This window comes from Ictalurus furcatus, chromosome 28, assembly GCF_023375685.1.
Source record: "Ictalurus furcatus strain D&B chromosome 28, Billie_1.0, whole genome shotgun sequence".
NCBI lineage: Eukaryota > Metazoa > Chordata > Actinopteri > Siluriformes > Ictaluridae > Ictalurus > Ictalurus furcatus.
The window spans coordinates 12,910,995-12,934,877 of record NC_071282.1 but is presented as its reverse complement, the minus strand read 5'-3'; the positions used below and the strand labels follow the sequence as shown (position 1 = coordinate 12,934,877).

The 23,883-nt window shown below is 38.4% G+C and overlaps 1 protein-coding gene across 1 annotated transcript; it reads left to right on the top strand.

Annotated features, from left to right (window-relative positions):
* Positions 1 to 1,437: 1,437 nt before the first annotated feature.
* Positions 1,438 to 23,617, top strand: ca4a (carbonic anhydrase IV a). The gene is made up of 8 exons (XM_053618292.1): positions 1,438 to 1,723; positions 13,286 to 13,333; positions 13,487 to 13,651; positions 16,424 to 16,569; positions 17,332 to 17,424; positions 17,890 to 17,956; positions 19,029 to 19,192; positions 19,307 to 23,617. The coding sequence occupies exons 1-8, from the start codon at positions 1,660 to 1,662 to the stop codon at positions 19,478 to 19,480; spliced, it is 921 nt and encodes a 306-aa protein (XP_053474267.1). The 5' UTR covers positions 1,438 to 1,659; the 3' UTR covers positions 19,481 to 23,617.
* Positions 23,618 to 23,883: the final 266 nt, after the last annotated feature.

Below are 23,883 nucleotides of genomic sequence, written 5' to 3'. Positions count from 1 at the left end.
CTAAGGGAAGAGACTCAGACGGGCGGAAATTACATTGCCTGTTAATTTCCTTATGGGTCATTCATGTTAATTATTAAAAATATTATTTGATATGAAAGAGAGACAGAGACAGAAATTAAAATAAATTATGCTTTATTCCAGGTTATCATAATATATGACTCTGTGTCTGAAAGTTTGCCTTACTCTCTATTCCCTACAACCAGTATGCTCACTAACCTAATTTACCACTGGATATCCTCCACTGTGCTTTCAAACATGACTACAGAATGGCAAAACTCCAGATATTAGTACACTATAAAGTGAATAGGATTCTGGTTGTAGAATTATTCATCATTAGGTAATCTTATTCCAGTCATCCATTTTCTGTACCATTTACCCTACACAGGGTTGCAAGGGACTCGGGGCACGAGGCAGGGGACATCCTGGACGCGGTTCCCACTCATCGCAGGGCATAATCGCACACACACTCACACACCCATTCACACACTACAGACAATTTGGAAATACCAGTCAGCCTACAACGCATGTCTTTGGACTGGGGGAGGAAACCGGAGGAACCCCAAACCCCCCCCCCCCCGCCCCCCGCCAAGAACACGGAGAAAATGCAAACTCCGCGCGCACAGGGTGGAGACCGGATTCGAACCCCCAACCCTGATGCTGCGAGGCACCTTTTATTATAATAAATAAGCCAAATACCGTTCTAACACCTTTTTTTGCATTTCCACCGGTGGAATATATCAACCATTTCTTATATCTGTGTAGGCTTCCTACAAAATCAGAATGAAGCACTTTAGTACAAAGATCCAAATGTTCAAATGTTTCATCAGTCATCACAAGCTCACCTAGAATGGAGGAAAACTAGTGATTTTTTTTTAACGTCTTCCTGGAAGTTTTAATACTTTCTACTTTGTTTTCTGGGTTAACAGCTTAGCATTGGTGCGCATGTCCGGTACAAATATTAGTTTCTATTACCAAGATATAAGTTTCTTCCTCTGTGGACAGGATGAAGTGTTAGTTTGGGTAGTTACTGATCTGTAGCATGATGAGTGTGTGTGAGTTTAGCTAAATGTCCATACTGTATAAATACAGTACGAATAAACCCCCAATACACGCCACAGAATTACACGCGCAGTGCGGCAAGACGGGGTGCAACGCGTAATTGGAAACTAATACATTTTTGATGTACCTTAACGCAATGATGCAGTGTAATCGGAACGTACGAGAAAGGCGCGTGTATGCGTTTGTGCGCGCGCGCATCCCTTGACGCGCTCCACTGAAGCGTCACACCGTGCAGGTGCACATTCCCTCACAGGTCGCGTGCGCGTCTGCGGTCACCCTCACCTTCCTGTAGGTCTCCGTTAACCGAAACCACCTTCAATTTATTCTTTCTCCATCACAGAGCGCGCGCGCTCGCACACACACACACAGCAGAATGTGAGGAAGGTGCGTGATATGAGCGCATCGATCAGCAGCCACGCTCTCCGCCTGCGTGTTTACTGGAGGGAGGTGCCACCGGACACACACGGCTAATAAATAGGCACGACACTCCTGAAAACCCATCACGATCAAAAAGAGAGAAAAAAACCCAACAACAACAACAACAACAAAAAACCCATCAAAGGTCCCATTGTGTGTTGGTGCGTCTGCTGAAGCTCCACAATGCGCGTGCTTATTTGGCGTCTTCTCCTCCTCGCATCGGTTTGGAGCACGTGCACCGGTGCAGGTGAGTCTATTCATTATCCAGGATATATTCAGTCTTCCTGCATTTTTAGAGCAGGTTATAGTTTGATTTTAGTTGAAGTTGCACTTTAAACCATTAGAAAATAACTAATTAACTGCTTTCATGTCAGGTGATTGAATTGACGACTGGTAGGCTATATCTGCAAACATTCTTCTTCTTCTTCTGCTTCTGCTTCTTCTTCTTCTTATTATTATTATTATTATTATTTTCTTACAGATGTAGCTTATGCCTCTTATTGATATCTCTACTCTGTAGATAGACTGGAAAGACACTTGTGGTTTATTATTAACCTTCACACAGTAGGCTAGGAAAGCGCATGTGTGAAAACAAACATTTCCACGAGTTCATTGCTATTCGTGGCCTTTGAATAAGTTCACACGTAATGTTCTTATGAGCGCGGAAAAGGTCGGACACACCTGCCACCGTCCATCAGGAAACATCCCGCTCCTTCTGTCCTGCATATTCTCTCATCAGTCACCGATCACGGACACGGACATAACTGATTAATGGTCTGAGAGAAAACCTTCCTGAGTTAGAAAGTGTAGCAGAAAAAGCAGGACGCGTCGCCGCATTGCGCAGCATCTGTGACCGCAGGAGGAACATCTCTGAACGCCTCCGCTGCACCTGCGCGCACTGTTTCAACCCAAACTCTGTGGAAAGCCAAAACGTCCGAAACGCTCCCAAAATTCGAATTACGTTTAATAACAGTGACTACGTTTACATGGACAGCAGTAATCTAATTATTGACCTTATTCTGAGTAAGATAATATTGTGATTAAGGTGTTTACATGAGTCGCTTTTAGAATACTCCTGTCATGTACCCGTTTTACGTTATAGAACATAATTAGATTAACAGCCCGCGTCATTACATCACCATGCCACGCCATCCGACGTCCCTCCAGAATTTCACATATCAACATACAGTTCGTCTTCGTTATGGTACCTTATACAGTTTGGGGTGTTTTTATTTAATTTTTAATTTTTTTAACGCTTTAAGTGCAGTTGATTATTTGTCATGCTATACGTGCAAATAGACAACCGCTTGAAGACTTGGGCTGCATCCCAAACCGTGTACTTACTGTCTATATAGTAGCCGAGACACATGTATTTTTCCCCACTAAAGGCCTATAGTAGGCAAGTATGCGGTTTGGGACGCAGCCGTGCTCTCTTGTTCGCCGTAAAACATAAAACTGCCGTGTGTGATCGTGTCCCTTCGCAAAATGCGGTGAAAACTCTCACACGACGTTAATAGTGTGATTAAGGTGTTTACATGTCTGTAATACACGTCCATAATGCGACTAAAACAGGAGTACTCCACCTGTCTTAATTCGATTAGTGCTTACTTCGATTATGACCTTAATTAGATTAAGGTAATTAAAAATTGCTGTTTACATGGTAGTTTCTTAATTAGAGTATTGTCTTAATCGGGTTAATAGTGGATTATTGTTGTCCATGTAAACGCAGTGAATGAGTGAGTGAGCAGAGTCCTGAGGTGAACTGGGTGTGTTAGAGAAGGAAAACGCTCAAATATGCAGGACCAGGGATAGGGAGCCTGTGGTGTAAGACAAAGTAATACGGTAGCTACATGTCTATTAAGGTTGTCAGTCATACAGTCCCTTTATGACCTTTTATAACCATACTATACATCTATTAAAACAGCTTTAGCCTCTTTGTAACATCCTGAGTCACGTGACAAATTTAATGTCACCTTATAATGATTCACATCACCTATGTTTACATTTTTAAAACTGCAGTACAATGTTTTTAAGGCACTGAGGTTTGTATTGAAACCATTCAATTCCGTGATCAGTCAATTGAGGTGATAATTACAACAACTTAGTTAAAATCATCTTTATTAGTGGCTGATTGTGATCTGTACTACAGAAACACCATTAAAATGACATCTACACTCTCAGAAATCAAGCTACTAACCTGGAATATTCCTTGTTACTGAGGATACACCAGATGTACTTTCCCAGGTAAAAGATACAATACATGGCCAAAAGTTTGCGGACACCTGACCATCACACTTGTTCCATTATAGATTTCGTCGCCCTTATAATAACCTCCACTCTTCTGGGAAGACTTTCTTCTAGATTTTGGAGTGTGATTGTGGGGAATTACCCATTCAATTATGCTCACGGGAGCATCAGTGAGGTCAGGGGTCTGTGCAGGCCACTTGAGTTCTTCCACTTAAACCTTAGCAAACCATGTCTTCGTGGAGCTTGCGTTGTGCACAGGTGCACTGTTGTGCTGAAACACATTTAGGCCTCTTAGTTCCAGTGAAGGAAAACTGTAATGCTACAGCATTAAAAAGACATCCTATGCAATTGTGTGCTTCTAAATTTTGGCATTAGTTTAGAGAAGGTTTACATGTGGGTGTGACAGTCCGGTGTCCAAATACTTTTGGCCATGTAGTCTGTAGTTTGTAGTATACACCATAATGACAAAGAAAAGTACATTTTGGCAGTTTGGTACCTTTATTCATAGAAGGAGAGCAAAGTAATGGAGCTTCTCAGATAAATGATGATTATCGGTCACATAAATTTAGATGCTCTAATTGCTTGTTTAAGTAGCTATTACTTTGTTGTATAATGTCTTTGTGATGACTTTCTGGTCAGGTCAGACGTGCCTAATGCGCAATTTGCGCCCAGCTTGAGGCACACAAATCAACCATTTGCGTCCTGCGCGTTTTATGGACCATTTGTCTTTCTATAAAGTGAGCACTGAGCTTCACACAGCGTAAACAGCGCGGCTTGCTTGGCCAGGACCTGTGCAATCTGCACATCCGCAAATTGCTCATCCAATTTTCATAGCGGTGTGACCATGGGTTTCCAAATTGTAACGAAAAACGGGGCCAGACACCGTGTCTTTGCGTCATCCGTTTCAGGGATGATCTGTGTCCTTAGCAGGCCGGCGAAGTGCTGAGCTCATTTCTGTGTCAGTCTGGGGTGACACGTTACAAAAGCAGTTGAGGTAATACCTGCTCGTTGCTTGATGTTTGCGGGTGTGATGTGGCGATGTCGGTGGTGACCGACCGACGTTCATGTTCCTTTCTTCCTTCATAGATCATTAATTTACAACAAGCTGTACAACAAGTTGTACAATGATCAAACCTCGGAGGTTCTTCTAATGTCCTTCAATGTGATGTTATCTGTGACCTTAAATGAGTTATGGTACATTGTGTCCTCTAGGTCCTCTAAGAGACAAAAGGTAGGTGAGGTAACAAGGTGTGTACCATGGAAGGTACAGCTGAGTACACTCTCAAAAATAATCTAAACGGTATCTTTGCTTGTCACTCACTCATGTCACCTTTCTCAGGATTCAGGTCTCACCTTATTTGACAGGCACTTTTAAAATGTACTAGGAATTCATCTTGGTGTTTGGTCCAAGCACACCACTTCAAATTAAACAGTCAACTTGTACATACAGAGACTCATATTCATGTTCCAAATACAATAAGAAGAAAATTAGCAGTTGTATGGTAACTGCTGTGCTGTGTTTTTCAGTAATGTACTGAGAAAGCGACATGTGCAAAAGCCAGAGGAAGAACGTAATATTCTGGCAACAAATCATTATCGTTGCAATAGAGTTTAGCTCAAGGTCAGGTTGCGAGGAGGGGCATCCGTGGATCGGACTTGTTTGTCCAGCACATCTCACAGGAACTCTCAGATCTCATCAGATTGAGATATGGAGAATATGGGGGTCCAAGTCAACACCCTAAACTCTTTGACATGTACCTCATGAGTAATCAGACCAGACCACTTTCTTCCATTGCTTCATGGTGCAGTTCAGATGCCCTCATGCAGATTGTAGACGCTTTCTATGGTGGACAGGGGTCAGCATGGGCCTACTGACTGGTCTGTGGCTTGTGCAAGAACCCAAGGAGGAAAATAATATTCCTGGCAATACATAATTATTTGCAATTGCAATAGAGTGGAGTAGTTCAAGGTCAAGTTTATCTTAATTATAATGATATAAAAGTGTCTAATGGAGGAACTTGTGGAGGACGATAAGAATGTTTGTGCAAAACAGCAGAGCAGTTGTGCAAGCTTATAATGACAAGTATAATTGTAACTATGATGAAATAAAACTGCACTGTGTGTTCTGACACCTTTCTATCATAGCCAGCATGAACTTTTTCAGCAATTTCTGCTACAGTAGCTCATCTGTTTGATCAGACCAGACAGGCTAGCCTTCCTTTAAAATGATTTGCTGTAGCCTACGTAAATGGCCCATAATTAGTTTTGAGAATAAAGCTATACAAAGGAAAAAGTTTCATACACTTTTGTTACACTTTTACTCTCCGAGAGTGTAGTGCAAGTAATTGATATACAGCTATTATAGCAGACAAATCTATTGTTTCTGCAGTACTATCATTTTTAAAGGCATACACAAACCAGGGTTTAAATATTATGGTATTAACAAATTAGGATTAAAATGCTAATACATTAGATTTTTAGCAGGGGAAAGTTCAAGCTGTTTGTATTGTGACCCAAAGGAGTGTTGAAAATTCCTTAAGCATGCCACACAGGCAGCATGACCAGTCGACGTGCAGAAGGTCATCTATCTTCAGTTCTCTGAAATTTGGTTTATTTTCCTGGACAGCAGGAACCGGCTGAGGTGTCCGCTGTATTGTTGGCTTTTCTTTTTGTTCTGCAATGCTCAAAAGATCAAAATGAGCACTGATGAGATGCATGGCTTTAGAGAGACACAATACAGAGTGTCTGCTTACAGTGTTCATTACAGACACAAAGGGAACATCAGTGCTGTGTATGGAACTGAATTTGGGAAGAAGTATAATAGGCTACAAAATGTGACAATTTATGTCCCTAACGTGAGCCTATAATAATATTCTAATATAAAGCATTAATATATAATTTAGTTTGGAATGTCATTTTGTAGCCAGGAACCTCTTTAACTGTAGAATAAAATCCACAGAACACTCATTCGTGAACCTTCCACAGACACGACACATTAGGTCCAAGCTGACATTACTTATGCAGCAAAACAGGCCCAAACTATGATACTACCACCACCATGTTTCACGGATGGAATAAGGCTCTTATCCTGGATTGCAGTGTTTTCCTTGCTCCAAACATAACACTTCTCATTTAAACTCAAAAGTTCTATTTTGGTCTCATCCATCCACAAAACATTTTTCCAATAGCCTTCTGGCTTGTCCACATGATCTTTAGCAAACTGCAGAAGAGCAGCAATGTACTTTTTGGAGAGCAATGGCAACCCTGCCATGCACACCATTGTTGTTCAATGTTCTCTTGATGGTGGACTCATGAACATTGACATTAGCTAATGTGAGAGAGGCCTTTAGTTGCTAAGACATTACCCTGGGTTCCTTTGTGACCTTGTGGACTATTACATCTCTTGCTCTTCGAGTGATCTTTGTTGTTTGACCACTCCTGGGGAGGGTAAAAATGGCCCTAAACATTATATATATATATATATATATATATATATATATATATATATATATATATATATATATATATATATATATACGGCCACATTTAAAGCTTTACACCATATAAACCTTCCTGGGTATAAAACAAACAAACAAATAAACAAAATAGTACAGATGATGTACCCTTGATAATACCACCCTAGTGACAAGGAAAAGTCTCCTCTACTTTGAAATGTGGATATACACCGACCAGCCATAACATTAACACCACCTACCGAACCAGCTCTGACTCATCGAGGCATGGACTCCACAAGACCTCTGAAGGTGTGCTGTGGTATCTGGCACCAAGACATTAGCAGCAGATCTTTTAAGTCCTGTAAGTTGTGAGGTGGTGTCTCCATGGATCGGACTTGTTTATCCAGCACATCCCACAGATGCGCGATTGGATTGAAATCTGTGGAATTTGAAGGCCAAGTCAACACAACAACTCTTTTTCATATTCTTCAAACCATTCCTGAACAGTTTTTGCAGTGTGGCAGGGCACATTATCCTGCTGAAAGAGACCACTGTCATTAATTCAATTCAATTAAGGATTATTTGTATAGCACGTTTAACAATGGACATTGTCCCAAAGCAGCTTTACAGAAACATGTATATTCAGGATATAGATTTTAAATGTATGAATTTATCCCTAATGAGAGGAACCAGACTCAAAAAGGAACCCAACGGATAATGCAATTATAAGTAAATCCCTTCTATAAATGTGTTAATATTACATGGTCAAATAGTGCAATTTTGTAACCAAGAAAATTCATTACACTTTTTACATAAAGTCTGTTTTGTTGAACTTCTCCACTGTTCACTGCTGGAGACTTAACTCTGTTAACTGTTCATATGAATTGAGGTCCAAAGCCATCTTATGGTTTTTTAATTGTACCTTTATCAGCAATCTCAATAGTCTTTAGGCTGCCCCATGTTGGGCCATCCTCACTAGCAGCATGTAACATCCAATTGATGAGAACTCCAACCAGAAGTAGGGCATCGGGATGGATCAGGCAGGTTCGGAGAGCAGAAGAGGTCAGGATCAGTATCTCAGGAGTATCATGTGTACCTCGACAGAAAGAGAGAGGAAGAGAGAGAGAGTGAGAAAGAGATTATTAGGTAAGCTTATTGCCCCATAGTGGTTAATGTACTTCGCATGAGTGCAAGCAGGGTCTCCAGCAAGACTCTGGCAAGGGAGTGCCAGAAGTTAACACAGACATGAAGGCTGCATGGGACATAGGGAGGCCAGCCACTCCACCATCAACAAACCTGGGAACGCGTGAAAGTGGGGGTCGACAGCACCAAACATCCCAGTTCACCACAACACTCTATGCCTGTGAGCCCTCTAGATCTGCTTTTTTACCTAAGAAAAAAAATATTTACAAGAAACTTGACTGAACAAATATGTTTTCAGCCTGATTGTGTCTGAGTCCCGAACACAAATTGGAAGGCTGTTCCATAACTGTGGGGCTTTGTAAGACAAAGCTCTTCCCCTGCTGTAGCCTTCACTATTTGAGGTACCAACAAATTGCACCTTTTGATCGAAGTAGGATTGGCGGATTATAAAACACCAAAAGTTAGCTCAGCTACTGTGGCGCAAGACCATTCAGAGCTTTATAGGTCAATAGTAGTATTTTATAATCAATGCAAAATTTTCTAGGAACCAATGCAGTGTTAATAAGACAGGGGTGATGTGGTCATATCTTCTGGTTCTAGTAAGGACTCTTGCAGCTGCATTCTGGAGTTTGTTTATGCACCTACTGGAACATCCAGACAATAAGGCATTACAATGCCTTACTAATTATTAATTTTTCTGCATCATGGAGTGACATTATATTTCTTATCTTAGAAATATTTCTGAGATGAAAGAAGGGTATCCTAGTAATATTATCTACATGAGAGTCAAATGAAAGCCTGGAGTCAATAATCACGCCATGGTCTTTTACTGCTGAACATGATGAACCAGAAAGGCCATCTAGACTTACTATGTAATCTGAAAGCTTACTTCTAGCTACATGTGGTCCTAGTACAAGTACTTCTGTCTTGTCAGAATTAAGTAAGAGGAAGTTAATAAGCATCCAACGTCTAATGTCCTTTACACATTCCTCAACTTTATTAAGTTGCTGTCTGTCATCTGGCTTGCTGAAACATACAACTGTGTATCATCAGCATAACGGTGGAAGCTAATTCCATGTTTACGAATGATTTGACCTAGAGGTAGCATATATAAAGTAAAAAGCAGTGGGCCTAAAACAGAACCTTGCGGAACACCAAACTTTACCTCAGTATGCATAGAGATGTCACCATTTACATCTACAATCCGATAGCGATCAGTCAAATAAGACCTGAGCCAGGAGAGTGCCGTTCCCTTAATGCCAACATCATTAGGAAATACTGTTGAAGATGAAGATGTGTATTTGGTCTGCAACAATGTTAAAGTATGTGTCAAATAGCATCCCCATGAATGCCAGGGCCCAAAGTTTCTCAGCAGAACATTGCCCACAGCATCACACTGCCTCCGCTGGCTTGCCTTCTTCCCATAGTGCATCCTGGTGGCATCTCTTCCCCAGGTAAGCGACGCACACACACCCGGCCGTCTACAAAATGTAAAAGAAAACATGATTCATCAGACCAGGCCACCTTCTTCCATTGCTCCACGGTCCAGTTCTGATGCTCACATGCTCATAGACAGCATGACCAGTACTTCACTTGTTTTCAGAAATTTGGTTTATTTTCCTGGACAGCAGGAACCGGCTGAGATGTCCGCTGTATTGTTGACCTTTCTTTTGTTCTGCAATGCTCAAAAGATCAAAATGAGATGCATGGCTGTAGAGAGACACAATACCGAGTGTCTGCTTGTTCTACATGTTCATTACAGACACAAGAGGAACATCAGTACTGAGTATGGAACTGAATTTGGAAAGAAGTGTAATAGGCTACAAAATGTGACAATTTATTTCCCTAACATGAGCCTATAATAATATTCTAATATAAAACATTAATATAAAATTTCATTTGGAATGACATTTTGTAGCCAGGAACCTCTTTAACTGTAGAATTTATGTTAAATATCTGCATTTTATCTTTATATCTGTAAAATTATATTTTATGGATTTATTAGAGCCATAGAACTTTATATTCGTGAACCTTCCACAGACACGACACATTAGGTCCAAGCTGACATTACTTATAGCTCGACTTGCATTTGTGTTATTGAGGTTGGGAGTAAATGCATTTATAATCTTTAATAATTCAATAATAAAGTGATAATGGTGGGTTGTGATTTCCATTGTTTTAACTAAATTATAAAATTAGAGACCCTCTGCTTCACAGACCCCTGTGAGTCTCCAGATGCCACTTTGAGAACCAGTGATTTTAATAATTGGTCAAAATAATAATAATAATAATATAATATAATAATCTAAATATAATAATTAGGTCACTGCGATGAATCCCATCCATGCTGTATGCCTTGCACCCAGTGTTCCTGGGATAGTCTCCAGATCCACTGTGACCGTGATAAAGGATAACGTGCTTACCGAAGATGAATGAATGAATAATTTTGTCTCGTCTTGGAACACTTTCACAAGGCTCTAGTTCCCAGACTGAATAATGTAACCTACAATATAAAGTGACTGAATATATGGCGTATCATTTTCATTACAGGTTAGAATTACAGGTCATCCTCCCATGATGATACATAATATAACACATGCATGTGTGTCAGTCAATTTAAATGACAAAGCTGAGCTAGTTTGATCATTTAAAAAAAACAACAACAAAAAAACAACAGTTTTGACTACATACTTTTTCCCTTGACAAAAAAATGCATCTTACCCTAGGTCCATCTTAGGGTATTTTTAACATCAGTTAAGAATGACATGGATTGAAACATTTTAGTGTAAATCTATGCATCTTGTAGACTCAGGATACCTTTTTCAAAAATGAGGCAAAATATAATCCAAGCATCTAGCTGTTAAAGAAGCTGACTGTTGTAACACATGCTGACACGTGCACGAGGCAAGGCTGATCACAAATTGATCAGAAATTAGCACACAGGGGTGTCCAAATGGTGCGACAGAAAAGGTCACCCTATTATCCAGAGATCATGAGTTTGAATCCTGGCGATGCCATAGTCATCCGTGAGTCTAAGAAAGCAAAACTGGCCGTGTTCTCTTGTTGGGAGGGGTGGTCAATCACAGGTGTTTATGAGCTCATGCATGTGGAAGGGAGCGAATAGTGTTTTCCTTCAAGTCTGTTACGCTGCCCTTCGAAGTAGCAGCATTTTGAAACGATACAGTGACTGGCTTCATGTTTCGGATGAAGCACGTGTTAGCCTTCACCCTCCCTGGTTGTTAGATGCTGTATGATAGTGGAGACCTGACTGGTGGGCAGGAATTGGCTAAGACTAAATTAGGAAGAATATCAGGGAAAAATCCAAAAAAACAAACAAACAAAAAACAGAAATGAGTGCACAATAGAACAGTAGTGTTGGACAGAGAACAGAGAGTGTTCGAGTAAGTGGTACAGTAGTGGTGTTGCACTAGTCATACAGCAGTCAGCCAGATTATATTTCCCAGTGCCCTATTAGTGATGATGCTTCCCTATATACATCCTACGCAAGTTGAGCCCCATCATAACTTGAAAAGCTATTTATATGATATAGGTCTAATAAATGTCTGAAGATTGTGACAGACAGGGGCTATATTCATAAACCAAAAGTTAAAATCTGATGGCTAGACAGAAAAACAGAATAGCTACTTTAACAGCCCTGCCAGTCATGTATAGTAAAGTTTCTGTGAGTGTCTCAAAAATATTTTAAAGCATTCTGGCTCACTTTCTGGTTGCTGTTTAGTTTAGTTGTACTGACTGTACTTCAGTATTGCAACGAAGAGTAAAAGCTAGCTTAACACACTCGACTGAACAGTCGAGTAAACTCACCGTTAACTTTTACTGTCGATCTCACGAGTGATACGTCTCACTCCGCTCACTACACACACAGCAAGAACCTAACCTAGTAACCTAGCAACCCCGGATGGTTCAATAACCAATCACAATCTGTTATGTCTCATATCGTCACAGCAAGGCTATGATTGTGAGATAAAGTGATCTTAGCTAGCTTAACAGAACTGTGCATAGGACCCTGGGACTGGCACACTGCATGTCTAAATATACTGTATGAATATCATACGCAAACAGTATCACTGCTGGTGTGCAATGCTCAGAAAATGCTCATGTCTGCTTGAACTGGCCTCATGTCCTCCGTTTTAAGTCATTTCGAAAGCTGATGGTCATGTATCCAGAGCACGCCAGATGAAGCAGTGTGATTAGATTAGATTTTTCTAATCTAATTAATCTTGCTAGATGCTTTGTATAGCAAGCAGGTTTGTCTAATATGTCTTCAAAATTATATGATTACTATGTATTGACACACAAGAAAACATTACAGCATTTTTGGCAGATGACCTTATCCAGAGCAACTTACATTTGATCTAATTTATACAACTGAGCAGTTGAGGGTTAAGGGCCTTGCACGATGGCCCAGCACCAGCAGCTTGGCAGTGCTAGGATTTAAACTCACAACCTTCAAATCAGTAGGCCAATGTCTTAACCACTGAGCTACCACTGTCCCATTACAAGATACGATTACATTACAAGATCTTTAATGACATTTTAAAAAATTGGATATCTATAAGGCAGACAACAAACCATTATATTCTGAAGTATTAATAAATTCAATAAGAAACCCTGAGAATCTGACAGATACTAGGTGTGATACTAGAGACTAGGATGTGTCTTGTAACCTGTGTATTTGGGACATTTTTATAACTGAGAATAGAAATGACGAATATATGGGAACACTGTGTTGTACACACGACATTACAGTATAGAAATCCATGAGGTCAAATCTACGAACTTATATATATATATATATATATATATATATATATATATATAACTGATGGTACATTTAGACATATATGTGGTACAGAGTTTCAAATTGCTTTCATTACACCGAAAGTTCACAATTATCCACTTCCTTTCAAAGTACTAATATGCATCATGTGTCTCTCTTTCAGCAAATTGGTGCTACCAGTCCCAGGTGGCCTGTGATTCATCCTGCAAAGGTAAGGTCATCATCTCTGTGCTGCATAACTGAGCAATTTTGCTTGCAGAGTTTCAGAGAGAAATAATAGATGATTTTTTAAATAAGTCATTATTATGGTCGCAACACTAGTGCACACATAAAGGTCATTATGTTTCCATCGTGTTCTCTACAGGACCAGATTCTTGGCATGAGCTGCATGAAGACTGCATGAAGAACAGACAGTCACCTATCAACATAGTGACCAGGAAAACCAAGCTGGACCACAAACTCACTCCGCTCATATTCAGAGGCTACCAAGAGGTCTTCAATGGCATCCTGAAAAACAACGGACACTCTGGTAAGGGGTTAATCAAGCACATAAACCTGGCAAAAATCTGTCCAAATTCATGGAAAGGATTTTGAGAAACAGTACAACAGAAATGGCTGGTATAGACAAATGAGACAAAAATATTATACTTGGTCATTTATTTATTGAGGAAAATGATCCAATATTAAATATCTGTGAGTGGCAAAAAGTATGTGAACCTCTAAGATTAGCAATTCATTTGAAGGTGAAATTAGAGTCAGGTGTTTCCAATCAGTGGGAGGACAATCAGGTGTGACTGAGCGCCCTGTTTTATTTAAAGAACAGTGATCTATCAAAGTCTGATCTTCACAACACGTGTTTGTGGAAATGTATCAGGGTACGAACAGAGGAGATTTCTGAGGTCCACAGAAAAAGAGTTGTTGACGCTGGATCAGGCTGGAAAAGTTACAAAACCATCTCTAAAGAGTTTGGACTTTTTTCCCCAAAAAATGCCTTAGGAGGGGAAGCAAAAAGAAGATAGACTAAGCACACATTGTCGAATCAATCCTTAAATGAAATCTATTTTTTTGTTCACCATATTTGGTATTCAGAGGAACATTGCATAAACCCAGTAGAGCATTACACCTACAGTACACTTAGCACAAAAATTTAGATTAGATTAAAGATAATGAATGGAGATCTACCTTTTAGTGTGTGTGTCTGCGTCTGTAATAATTGCGTCACATTATGATTTATAATCATTTTTATTATTTTATAACACAGTTGAGACCTTGTAATATATATAAAGGACTGCTCAACTCTAATAGTTTTATTGGGAGCTATTGATAGATTAGATGTTACCCTACGATCTAACATCACGACCAGCCACCACTGACCTACACTGATATTACAATACTAATGTTGCAATGAAAGGAAATACACCTTTTATTGCAACATTAAGCATTTTATTACTAAATTACAATAGTAATTGTAATAGAGCTGATATAACCATATTATTTATGTACAAATGTTTGGAAAACACAAAAAAGTGCAGTTTCTTGAAGGTACAAAGCTTTCCTAATGTTATCGAGCCTTCTTGGCTGTCCTTGATCACTTCACCTCATGTGGATTCTTTCAGATTTAAAACGACCTCATCAGGTTTATTCTAAAGTTTTCTGATGAGTAAACAGTGTGGAAGTCCAATTTAAAAAAAGAAAACGAAAGGGAAATGAAATAATGATAAATACGTGGAATAAATAGCACAAATGAGCTATCATCTTTTAAAAGGCTCTATGACCAAAGTGTCTTTGTACATCTGTTCAAAAGATGACGCGCTGGCAGTTCTCCAGAAAAAAGGTCAATGCAGAGTGACAGAATTGAGGCTTGCTGCTGTGTTCTAATCTTTCTTCCTGACAACACTCCTACAACCCACCCCGCTTTCTTCTTCACACTATCAGCCCAGCAATAAAAACACCTCTGTGCTGATGTCTGGTGGACTTTAGACCAACATGTATAGCATGGTCCCTATTGTCTCCTCTGCTTATCCCATTGGCTCAAAACAGAGCAAACCGGTTTTGTTTCATTTGACATCTGACAAGATGATTCAAGATCATGTTTTCTGGCCTTGGTTGTGATCAATTTTATAAGCATGCATCATCGCTCAGACACTGAAATTCAACTACATTTTTTTCATCTTAAAACATGTTATTCAGTAACTGCAGTACATCTAATAGGTCTAAACTTACAGTGTTGATGAACAGTCTTGACCCGCAGACTGATCCTTCGAATTTCAAGTATATATATATATATATATATATATATATATAAGTATATATATATATATGAGAGAGAGAGAGAGAGAGAGAGCGAGCAAGAGCGAGAGAGAGCGAGTCATTCATCAAATAACACTCATAGGAATAATCAGGATCCGCATTTCAGGTGTGTTTGATTTGGGTTGGGTCTACATTCTACAGGAGGGTTGATTTCCAGGAGCGAGTAGGAGACCCCAGTCTTTAAAAAAGGCATGTTATGCACTCTGTTTGAAAATAATAAACAGCAAGTTTAAGTAGCTATTTCATGCATTTAGTCAATTCAGCATGGCACACGGTGGCCAGTCCAAAGACATGCATGGTAGGCTGATTGGCATGTCCAGAGTGTCCGTATTGTATGAATGGGTGTGTGAATTTGTATGTGATTGTGCACCCTGTCCAGGGTGTACCCCGTCTTGTGCCCTATGCTCCCTGGGATAGGCTCTGACCCTGAAAAGGTATAGAAGATAGGGTTAGCAAGTAGGGTTCCAAGCACTGTTTGATGTAAAGATTTCTTCATGAAAGTGTATATGAAATCAATTTTCATAGTCAAATGTTTTAGGATATCATTGATAATGTATTACAATGAGCGCATTAATATAAACCTAAAAATAACATTGAAATTAAAAACAGTCACTTCTCTTTTCTCCTGTGTTACACCTACAGCCTTCAATAAGGCTGCACATGATCTTAAAACTTGATCTGAAGCTGCAAACATTGAAAGACAAAGTTCCAAAGTTATTATCTCCTCAGATAAGTGAATAAAATGCCATAGCATTCATAGCATGCAGGCAACAGCACTCAGGAGGCTCTGTGGGAGACTCAAGGCTACACGCTGGAGGAGGATTTGTCCTCTAACTTAGCTGACTACTGCTGCTAATGCATAATTTGATTCCAAAAATCGTCAGTGAATTGAATCAGCATCCTCCACCTGAACTGCATTCACTCACTGACTCAAAGACATAAGGGACACTGCTCAGAGACAGATGTTGTTTCAGTTTCTTTTCTTCTGTAGTGAAGGTATCTGTGTCACATCAGGCCAATGTGAGTGGGGGGGACCTCGGAGCCACTTACAAAGCCGTGCAGTTTCACTTCCACTGGGGACAACAAGGAGGCCCCGGGTCTGAACACACTATCGATGGAGAGCAGTACCCCATGGAGGTATGATCCCCTTATACACACACTTACACGGAGACGTACAGTATCAACATCACAGAACAATCAGATTCTGTCAAAAACGTCAGTTTACATGTATATGTAATTTAAACAGAATTACAAGGGGTGTTACCATAACAACCAGAAGTCTTGTCAGTGTAACAAGCAGACAATGTTAAAGCAGGATGTTAGCAAAGCCAAGAAGGTCAATCTTAGCTAAATGTTCCTATTTAACAAACAAACAAACAAAAACATATTGTTGTGTGACAGGGGAATTGGTAAATGAGCAATCTGGGAGAAAATGGGGTTTTAAAAAGCAAAATACAATATAAATGGGAAGGAAGATTTGTATTATCCATGATGAAATATTAGTTTTCAATACAGTTTTCTCACATGTTGGTGATTATGCATTGAATGTGCATCCAAATCCACTTGTAGAAGTAATGGGATTCGGATTAAAATATTATTGTTGTTTTTTTTTTTTACTTTTAACATTTTTTAAAGCAGATTATCATTTTAATGGGCTAATAATTTAATTTAGATTGACATCAATCAAGTCATACCAATTTATAAGTGTACCTGAAGGTTTTTTATTCTGATTGTGCTATCAGTCTGATTATTAGGCTACATTAGCTAATGTAGTTTTTAAGAGATTTTAACTCTACATAATATTACTACTACGTTAAAAAAAAATAAAAAAAAAATAAAAAATTATTTAATTACTCTCTCTCTCTCTCTCTCTCTCTCTCTCTCTCTCTCTCTCATTAGATGCATATTGTTCATATGAGGCAGGATTTTAAATCATTGGAAGAAGCTCTGAAGGACCCAACTGGAGTGGCGGTGCTGGGATTCTTTTATGAGGTGCCACTGTTAAATGTTTTTTTCATAATATCAGTCAGAATATCATATAACATTAGCAGTCTTAAAGGCTTTGCACAACAAAATGTCATTATGGAATCCACCTGATTTTTTTTTTTTTTAAAGTCGGGTGGGTGAATTTTATTATTCGGTTGCTTAAAGTTGACCTGCTGCGGACATTATTTCCATCAATACAGCAAGTTGCTGTTGGAAATGTTGGTACTTGATTTAAGAAAACAACGCACTAACTACAAGGACAAAAATCAGAAATTGAAAGGGGTTTGAATTTTTTAGTAAAATTAAAAAAGGACTGCCACAGAACAACATTTTTGGACAATATTTTGGTGTGCAAGTTGCCCCAAAGTATCGCAGGATTATTTGGCTGTCTGTCATAGTACACTTAATTCTTCAATTGCGCAGCCTGTGTGCAAAGATTAAAAATCAGTATACTATATTTATTCCTGGCAGGAATCAAGGAGTGCAAACAGAAAGTATGACATACTCATACAAGCTTTAACAAAAGTGGAACATCCTGGTGAGTAATGTATATTTATATATTCTGGAAATATGTCAATGAGAGTCTTTTTTTGTATGTAAAATATTGTACAATTTATACAATTAATTATAAATAATATCATGTCTCTTCTGTGTAGTCTTATAACTGTGTTTATATAAAGAAAAAAAAACAATAAATTCAGAATTGTCATTCAGAATAACAGTGTGCATTATAAAACATCAAATACCTAAAAAAAAAAAAAAGGCTTAATAATGTACAGGGTACAATAGCCATTAATAATGTTAATAGTTAAGTTTTATCTCATTCTGTTAATTAATATCATGAATTATGCAGTGAAGTAATAAAAATCATTTACATTGCATTTTGTACACAATGTAGGTTAGCCCAAAGAATGTTCATAATGTAAAGGCTTATTATTAATACTGCAAATCATGCAGTATTAATAATCATCAGTATTAATAATCATCTATGACTCAACGGCTGTTAACGTACATGTTTCATTAGTTCCTGATGTGATAAGGGTGATTAGTCTGGACACGATATTGGCACGTTTGTGCTACAAAGTGGGGGAAAAAACATGAACATCTCCATGAAAGCATATGTTTTGCTAGCAAGAACCTAGTTAACATTATTGATCATGATGTGTTAATTTTCACAAAACAGTGAACTGTATGTTCAATTTTATAGATTAAACCAACTAATGTCTCTGTGTTGATTGAGCTAAAGTAAATACTACTATAAAGGCATTTAAAATAGTGAAGTGGTATTTTTATTGACTATTATATTTGCATGATGTCATATGCTGAACTCTGGGTTGAGGAGACCTTCTTGACTTTCCGGTTTAAGAATTCCAAGCTAAGGGCGGCGTTTTCTTCATTTTTCCTTGTCGGAGTCTGAGTTACTAGCTTTAGTCAAATGAAGCATTAGTGCATGTATTAATTCATCATTATGAAAGCATTAGTTAAGTATAAATATACTGCTTATGGTAAAGTGATATCTATAAAATGCACTTCATCACTATCATAGAAAAACATCCCTGTATTTTACATGAATATAAGAGCTGACATGCATAGTTTTTTTTTTGCCCTAGATACAAATACAACGCTCAATGCTATCTCCCTGAGCAGTCTAATATCCAGTGAGGAGAACATGACCAAGTATTATCGTTATGAAGGCTCTCTGACCACCCCTTCCTGCACTGAGGCAGTGGTATGGACTGTATTTGAACATCCCATCCCACTGAGCAAAGAGCAGGTGAGATGCTTATATTAAAGGTACTAATACCCACTAGTATATTTGGTAAGGATAATGAGATATCAAACTGTATAGTGATTTTAACATGCTATGTATGTGTTTCTCATGGCACAGCTCTCAGCATTCTCCTCCTTGAAGTTCACCGATGGTAAGCCCATGATAAAAACCTTCAGACCAGTGCAACCATACAAGGGCCGTACTGTGCACCGCTCTGGCAGCACTGTAGTCATGATCAGCTTCACTCTTCTCCTGGTTTGTTCAGCTCTGGGCCTTTCCCAGCTCTACTAGAGGATGAGCCGTACCCCAATCCAGCAACAACACACACAGAATCGAAAAGCCAAATGGATTGACAGACACATCTGTATGTGCATATCCCAATGAATGCACTTATGTTTTGGCCTCCATCTCGGAGGTGAGACTTCATTTTCACATAGGCGCATAACATACTGGTATTTTGGATGGCTTCTCTGGAACTGTGTTCATTGCTATCAATAGAAACCCAGCTAAGTCCTCTGGAGAGAGACAGAGAGGTTATGAATGCATGGCCTTTATCTATTTGAGGCACAGCCAAACTGGAGCCTCATGCGCACACACACATGCACGAGCAGTCAGCATGTGGACATTTGTCTGTCAACATAAAGTAATGATATTATTTATAGGTTAGATTTGTACGCGCACACACACACAGAGCTGAAGAATGATGAACACCTCACTGGGATGTTCTGAGTTTTAGTGTCATTTCTGAACCGAGCAACATCATGAATTACAGGTCACAGACCAAAACAGTGATGCAGGCCATAATGGGGAAAACTATTACAGTCATGTACACACGATATACAGTGCCCTCCACTAATATTGGCAACCTTGGTAAATATGAGCAATTAATGGTCTCAGATCCCTTGCCATGTATTCTCCAACCTCATCAGGCATTATAGGAGAAGATTCAGAGCTGATATCTTGGCAAAGGGAGGTAGCACAAAGTATTGACTAAAAGGGCGCCAATAACTGTTGCACACCTATATTTAACAAAGAGGTTTTTTGATTTGCAATTGTTTGATATCCATGAGAGCAGAATATTTTTGTGAATTTTTTTAACAAAATATCACAAGGTTAAACAATAAAGACAATTTTTAACAGCCTTCTTGGCTCATATTTACCAAGGGTGACAATATTAATGGACAGCACTGTATATACAGTCCCCTTCTGAAACTATCGGAATGGCAAGGCCAATGAACTTGTTTTTGCTATACACCAAAGACATTTGGGTTTGAGATGAAAAGACGAATATGAGACGAGAGTCATCAACTATTGTTTTCCTTGGCTGACCCATATGGTGTCTGTTGCTCAGTACACCAGTGGTTTCTTTCTTTTTCTGGACATTCCTAATTGGCTATGCCCAATGCCTCTGATTGATTTTCCCTCTTCTGTCAGCTTTAAAATGGCTCGATTTTCTCCCATAGACAGCTCTCTGATCTTCATGTTGGCTTATCCTTTTTACCCCAAACGCAGTCTTCACCAAGAGTAGATGTTCAGAGCTATTCATTATTTACACAATCAATCAACCAGGACACACCTGGGTAACAAGAAATGCCTGTCAGTCACATGTTCCAATATTTTTGCACACCTACAAATTGGGTGGTCTGATACAAAATGTGCTACGTTATATGTTGTTTAACACATCTACATTTAAATACCAGGAAATAAAAACTGAAATTCTAAACTCTCTTCTCGTGTTCATCTTCTGATCTCAAACCATTTGGGTCTTCAGCATACAGCAATAACAAATGAATTGGTGTTTCTTTTCCAGTAGTTTCAGAGGGGACTGTAAGGAACTTTCTTTCTTTGCGCAAGACTTCAGAACAGCATTCTGACCAAAAAAAAAAACAACAAAAAATTCAAAGCATTTCCTGAAAATCTGAAATTATTACAAGCTATAATTAGATTCCCGTGGGGTTTTTTGTTTGTTTGTTTGTTTTTAAATTATTTTTACAGTAATTATTTTAGTGATCATCTATCTTGGGATGGCACGTAAGTCTTAAAAAAACCAAACATTTCCTCAGTGTCATGACAGAAAGTGGTGTCATTAGCATGTCATATTTTGACATTTTTAGCATTGTGAACAGCAATTTCATTAGGACGTAAGGCCGTCAGAAACTGTAGATGCCAACACCCAAGTCATTTACTTCCTCATAGACAATGCACCAACAAGCAAAGGAACTCTGGACTCAAGCGTTTTTAGAATACCTCTATTTGTTATAGCCAGTTCAGCTCAGTAACATCAGAACTGAATTATCTGCTAAACCTGAATTAACAGCAAGCCAGTTAGACAACTCAGCAGCTAGCTAATATAGGTAATGTTAACTTGTCCAACTAGCAAGATGGCTGCCTGACTAGCAGGCTAATAGTTATATAATAGAACATAGAAACAATTTGCAATATTGCTACTATATATCAACTGTCATTTAGCAAGACAAGCCCAGGCACTAATTCAAACTAGCTAATGCTACTAGCAAACATTTAGGTATTGATTCAAACCTGACAATACATCACCTCAAGAGTTTTTACCGAGCAGCATAGTCCAAATCTACCATAAGTGTTCTGTCCCTAATGTGGCATACAGTCACTTTTTAAATTCCAAGCTGAAGAGATTTTACTTTTTAGATGGTGGTTGGAGATCATAAGGCACCACAGCAGTTTTTTACCATTGTGGAAATAACTTTCAACGCTATCAAAAAATGCCACAGTGTGGTCTTGTTAGCTTCTTAGATGAAAGCAGGTCAGCTAAAAATAACCAAAAGTGGTGCAAGTGTTACAAAAAAAAAATCATAATCCAAGTCATGGATCAAGACTGGAAAATACACTGTGTCTCATTCACCCATTCACACACACACACACACACCGCTGGGAGCAGAGCTGCCATGCAAGGTGCTAACTTGCCATCGAGAGCAATAACATATAATGCAATTATATATAAATAGCCACAATAACCACATTTCTTATCTTATTGTCTCTCATAGGGGGCCTTCATACTTCTCAGTAGCATCTGTATAAATTGAGATTATTTATAATCATTCTTAACAAGTACAGATGTTCAAAGTATTACTCAGAATCATCACCCATTGAGCCAGAGATTAATTTTAGGAATGGTCCGATCCTAACTCCAATTTTCTACATTTGCGTCTATGAATATTTCCCCAGACAGCTGATGCATTTTAATTTTGAAGCTGTTTTGCTACTAATCCCCGAAGCTTCATCAGACCTACTACTGTAATACACTTTGCACATCTAATGGTCTCTCTTCCAGAGTGAAGTGGCTGATTTATTTGTTTTTCCCCCCACATGACCACATGATAGGATTACATGAGCAGTGTTCATGTTCATGTTCAGCTTTCTGCAGGTCTCAGAAGCCCTGAATGTGATTGTACAGTGAATCTTTTGGGAAAAATATTTAATTGCTAGGATTTGTAGGAAAAAGGGCATAGAAGACCAAAGCATCAGTATGATATAAAGACACACATAATTCTTGTTTCTTTTTCTATTGTGTTATTTGTACACCTTTAATGTATTTATTTTTGTGTATGTTAATATGTAGAGCACTGTTCTAATCGGTGATGTTATTTGTACCAATGTCTGAGCATTTTCGACAAAGTTCAGTAAATCCTATGGAAATTGAGGAAAATTGAAAATGTGATTGCTGTTTTGTGATTTAGTTCATGCAAGATATTCGAATGATATTCTCTGTAAATGTGTATTTAAATATATAAAGTGATTATATATGATGCTGATCATTAAGGAGAGATATATGAAAAATGAAAATGAAACAGAGTTCTGAATTCAATAATGGACCAGAGGCCTTTTATTGCTTCAAATTGAAAGACTTTTTCTAAATTTCACTCATATTAAAAAGTAAATGGATTGTCCATGTGTAGGAATACCATAAGATAAAACATCATGCCTGGAATAAAAAAAAAAATAAAATTAATATTAAAAAGTTAAATAAAAGGAATCTAAAAAATTTTAAGCTATTTTTGCTGGTGTTTGCTGGAGTCTGGCACATTTTTTTTAATTTGGGATTTTGCACAGAAAATTTGCATAGAAATACCAGAGACATGCTACACTGAAAATGTCAAATAGTCTCGAGAGGAACAGGAATCAGAATCCTGGTTTATGTTAAATTACAGCTATGGTCTCAAGTGAGTGTGAGGTGATTTTGAGGTGTTACATCATTTATTTACTTAAAGGCAGCCTTAAGATGACTATCCATGAATGTGGACACTACACATGAAAGGGTTAAATAGCCATATGCTTAAATAAACACAAATTATTCATAATAATGAAAGCACATTTTGTATATAGCTATTTTATACAATGTCACGTAAATACATACCTACTAATATGTGTAATAACAATAAATTGTTTAATGGAGATGCAAAAATTCTTATTATTATATATATATATATATATAAAATGTACTGGATAATGATCATTAGAGTCCATTTTTAAGTGGAAAATGGATAAATCATAAATATTTCTTTATTCTTAAGGTTACTTAAAACTTATCATCCTACAATTTTCCTTATACCATATTTCCTCAGAACTAATATTCTCACAAGGATCAAATCCATTTTTCCGCCTGGTCATTGTTTTATCAGGTGCCTTTGGGAGAAATTGCACACGCATGCCAGGTGTCA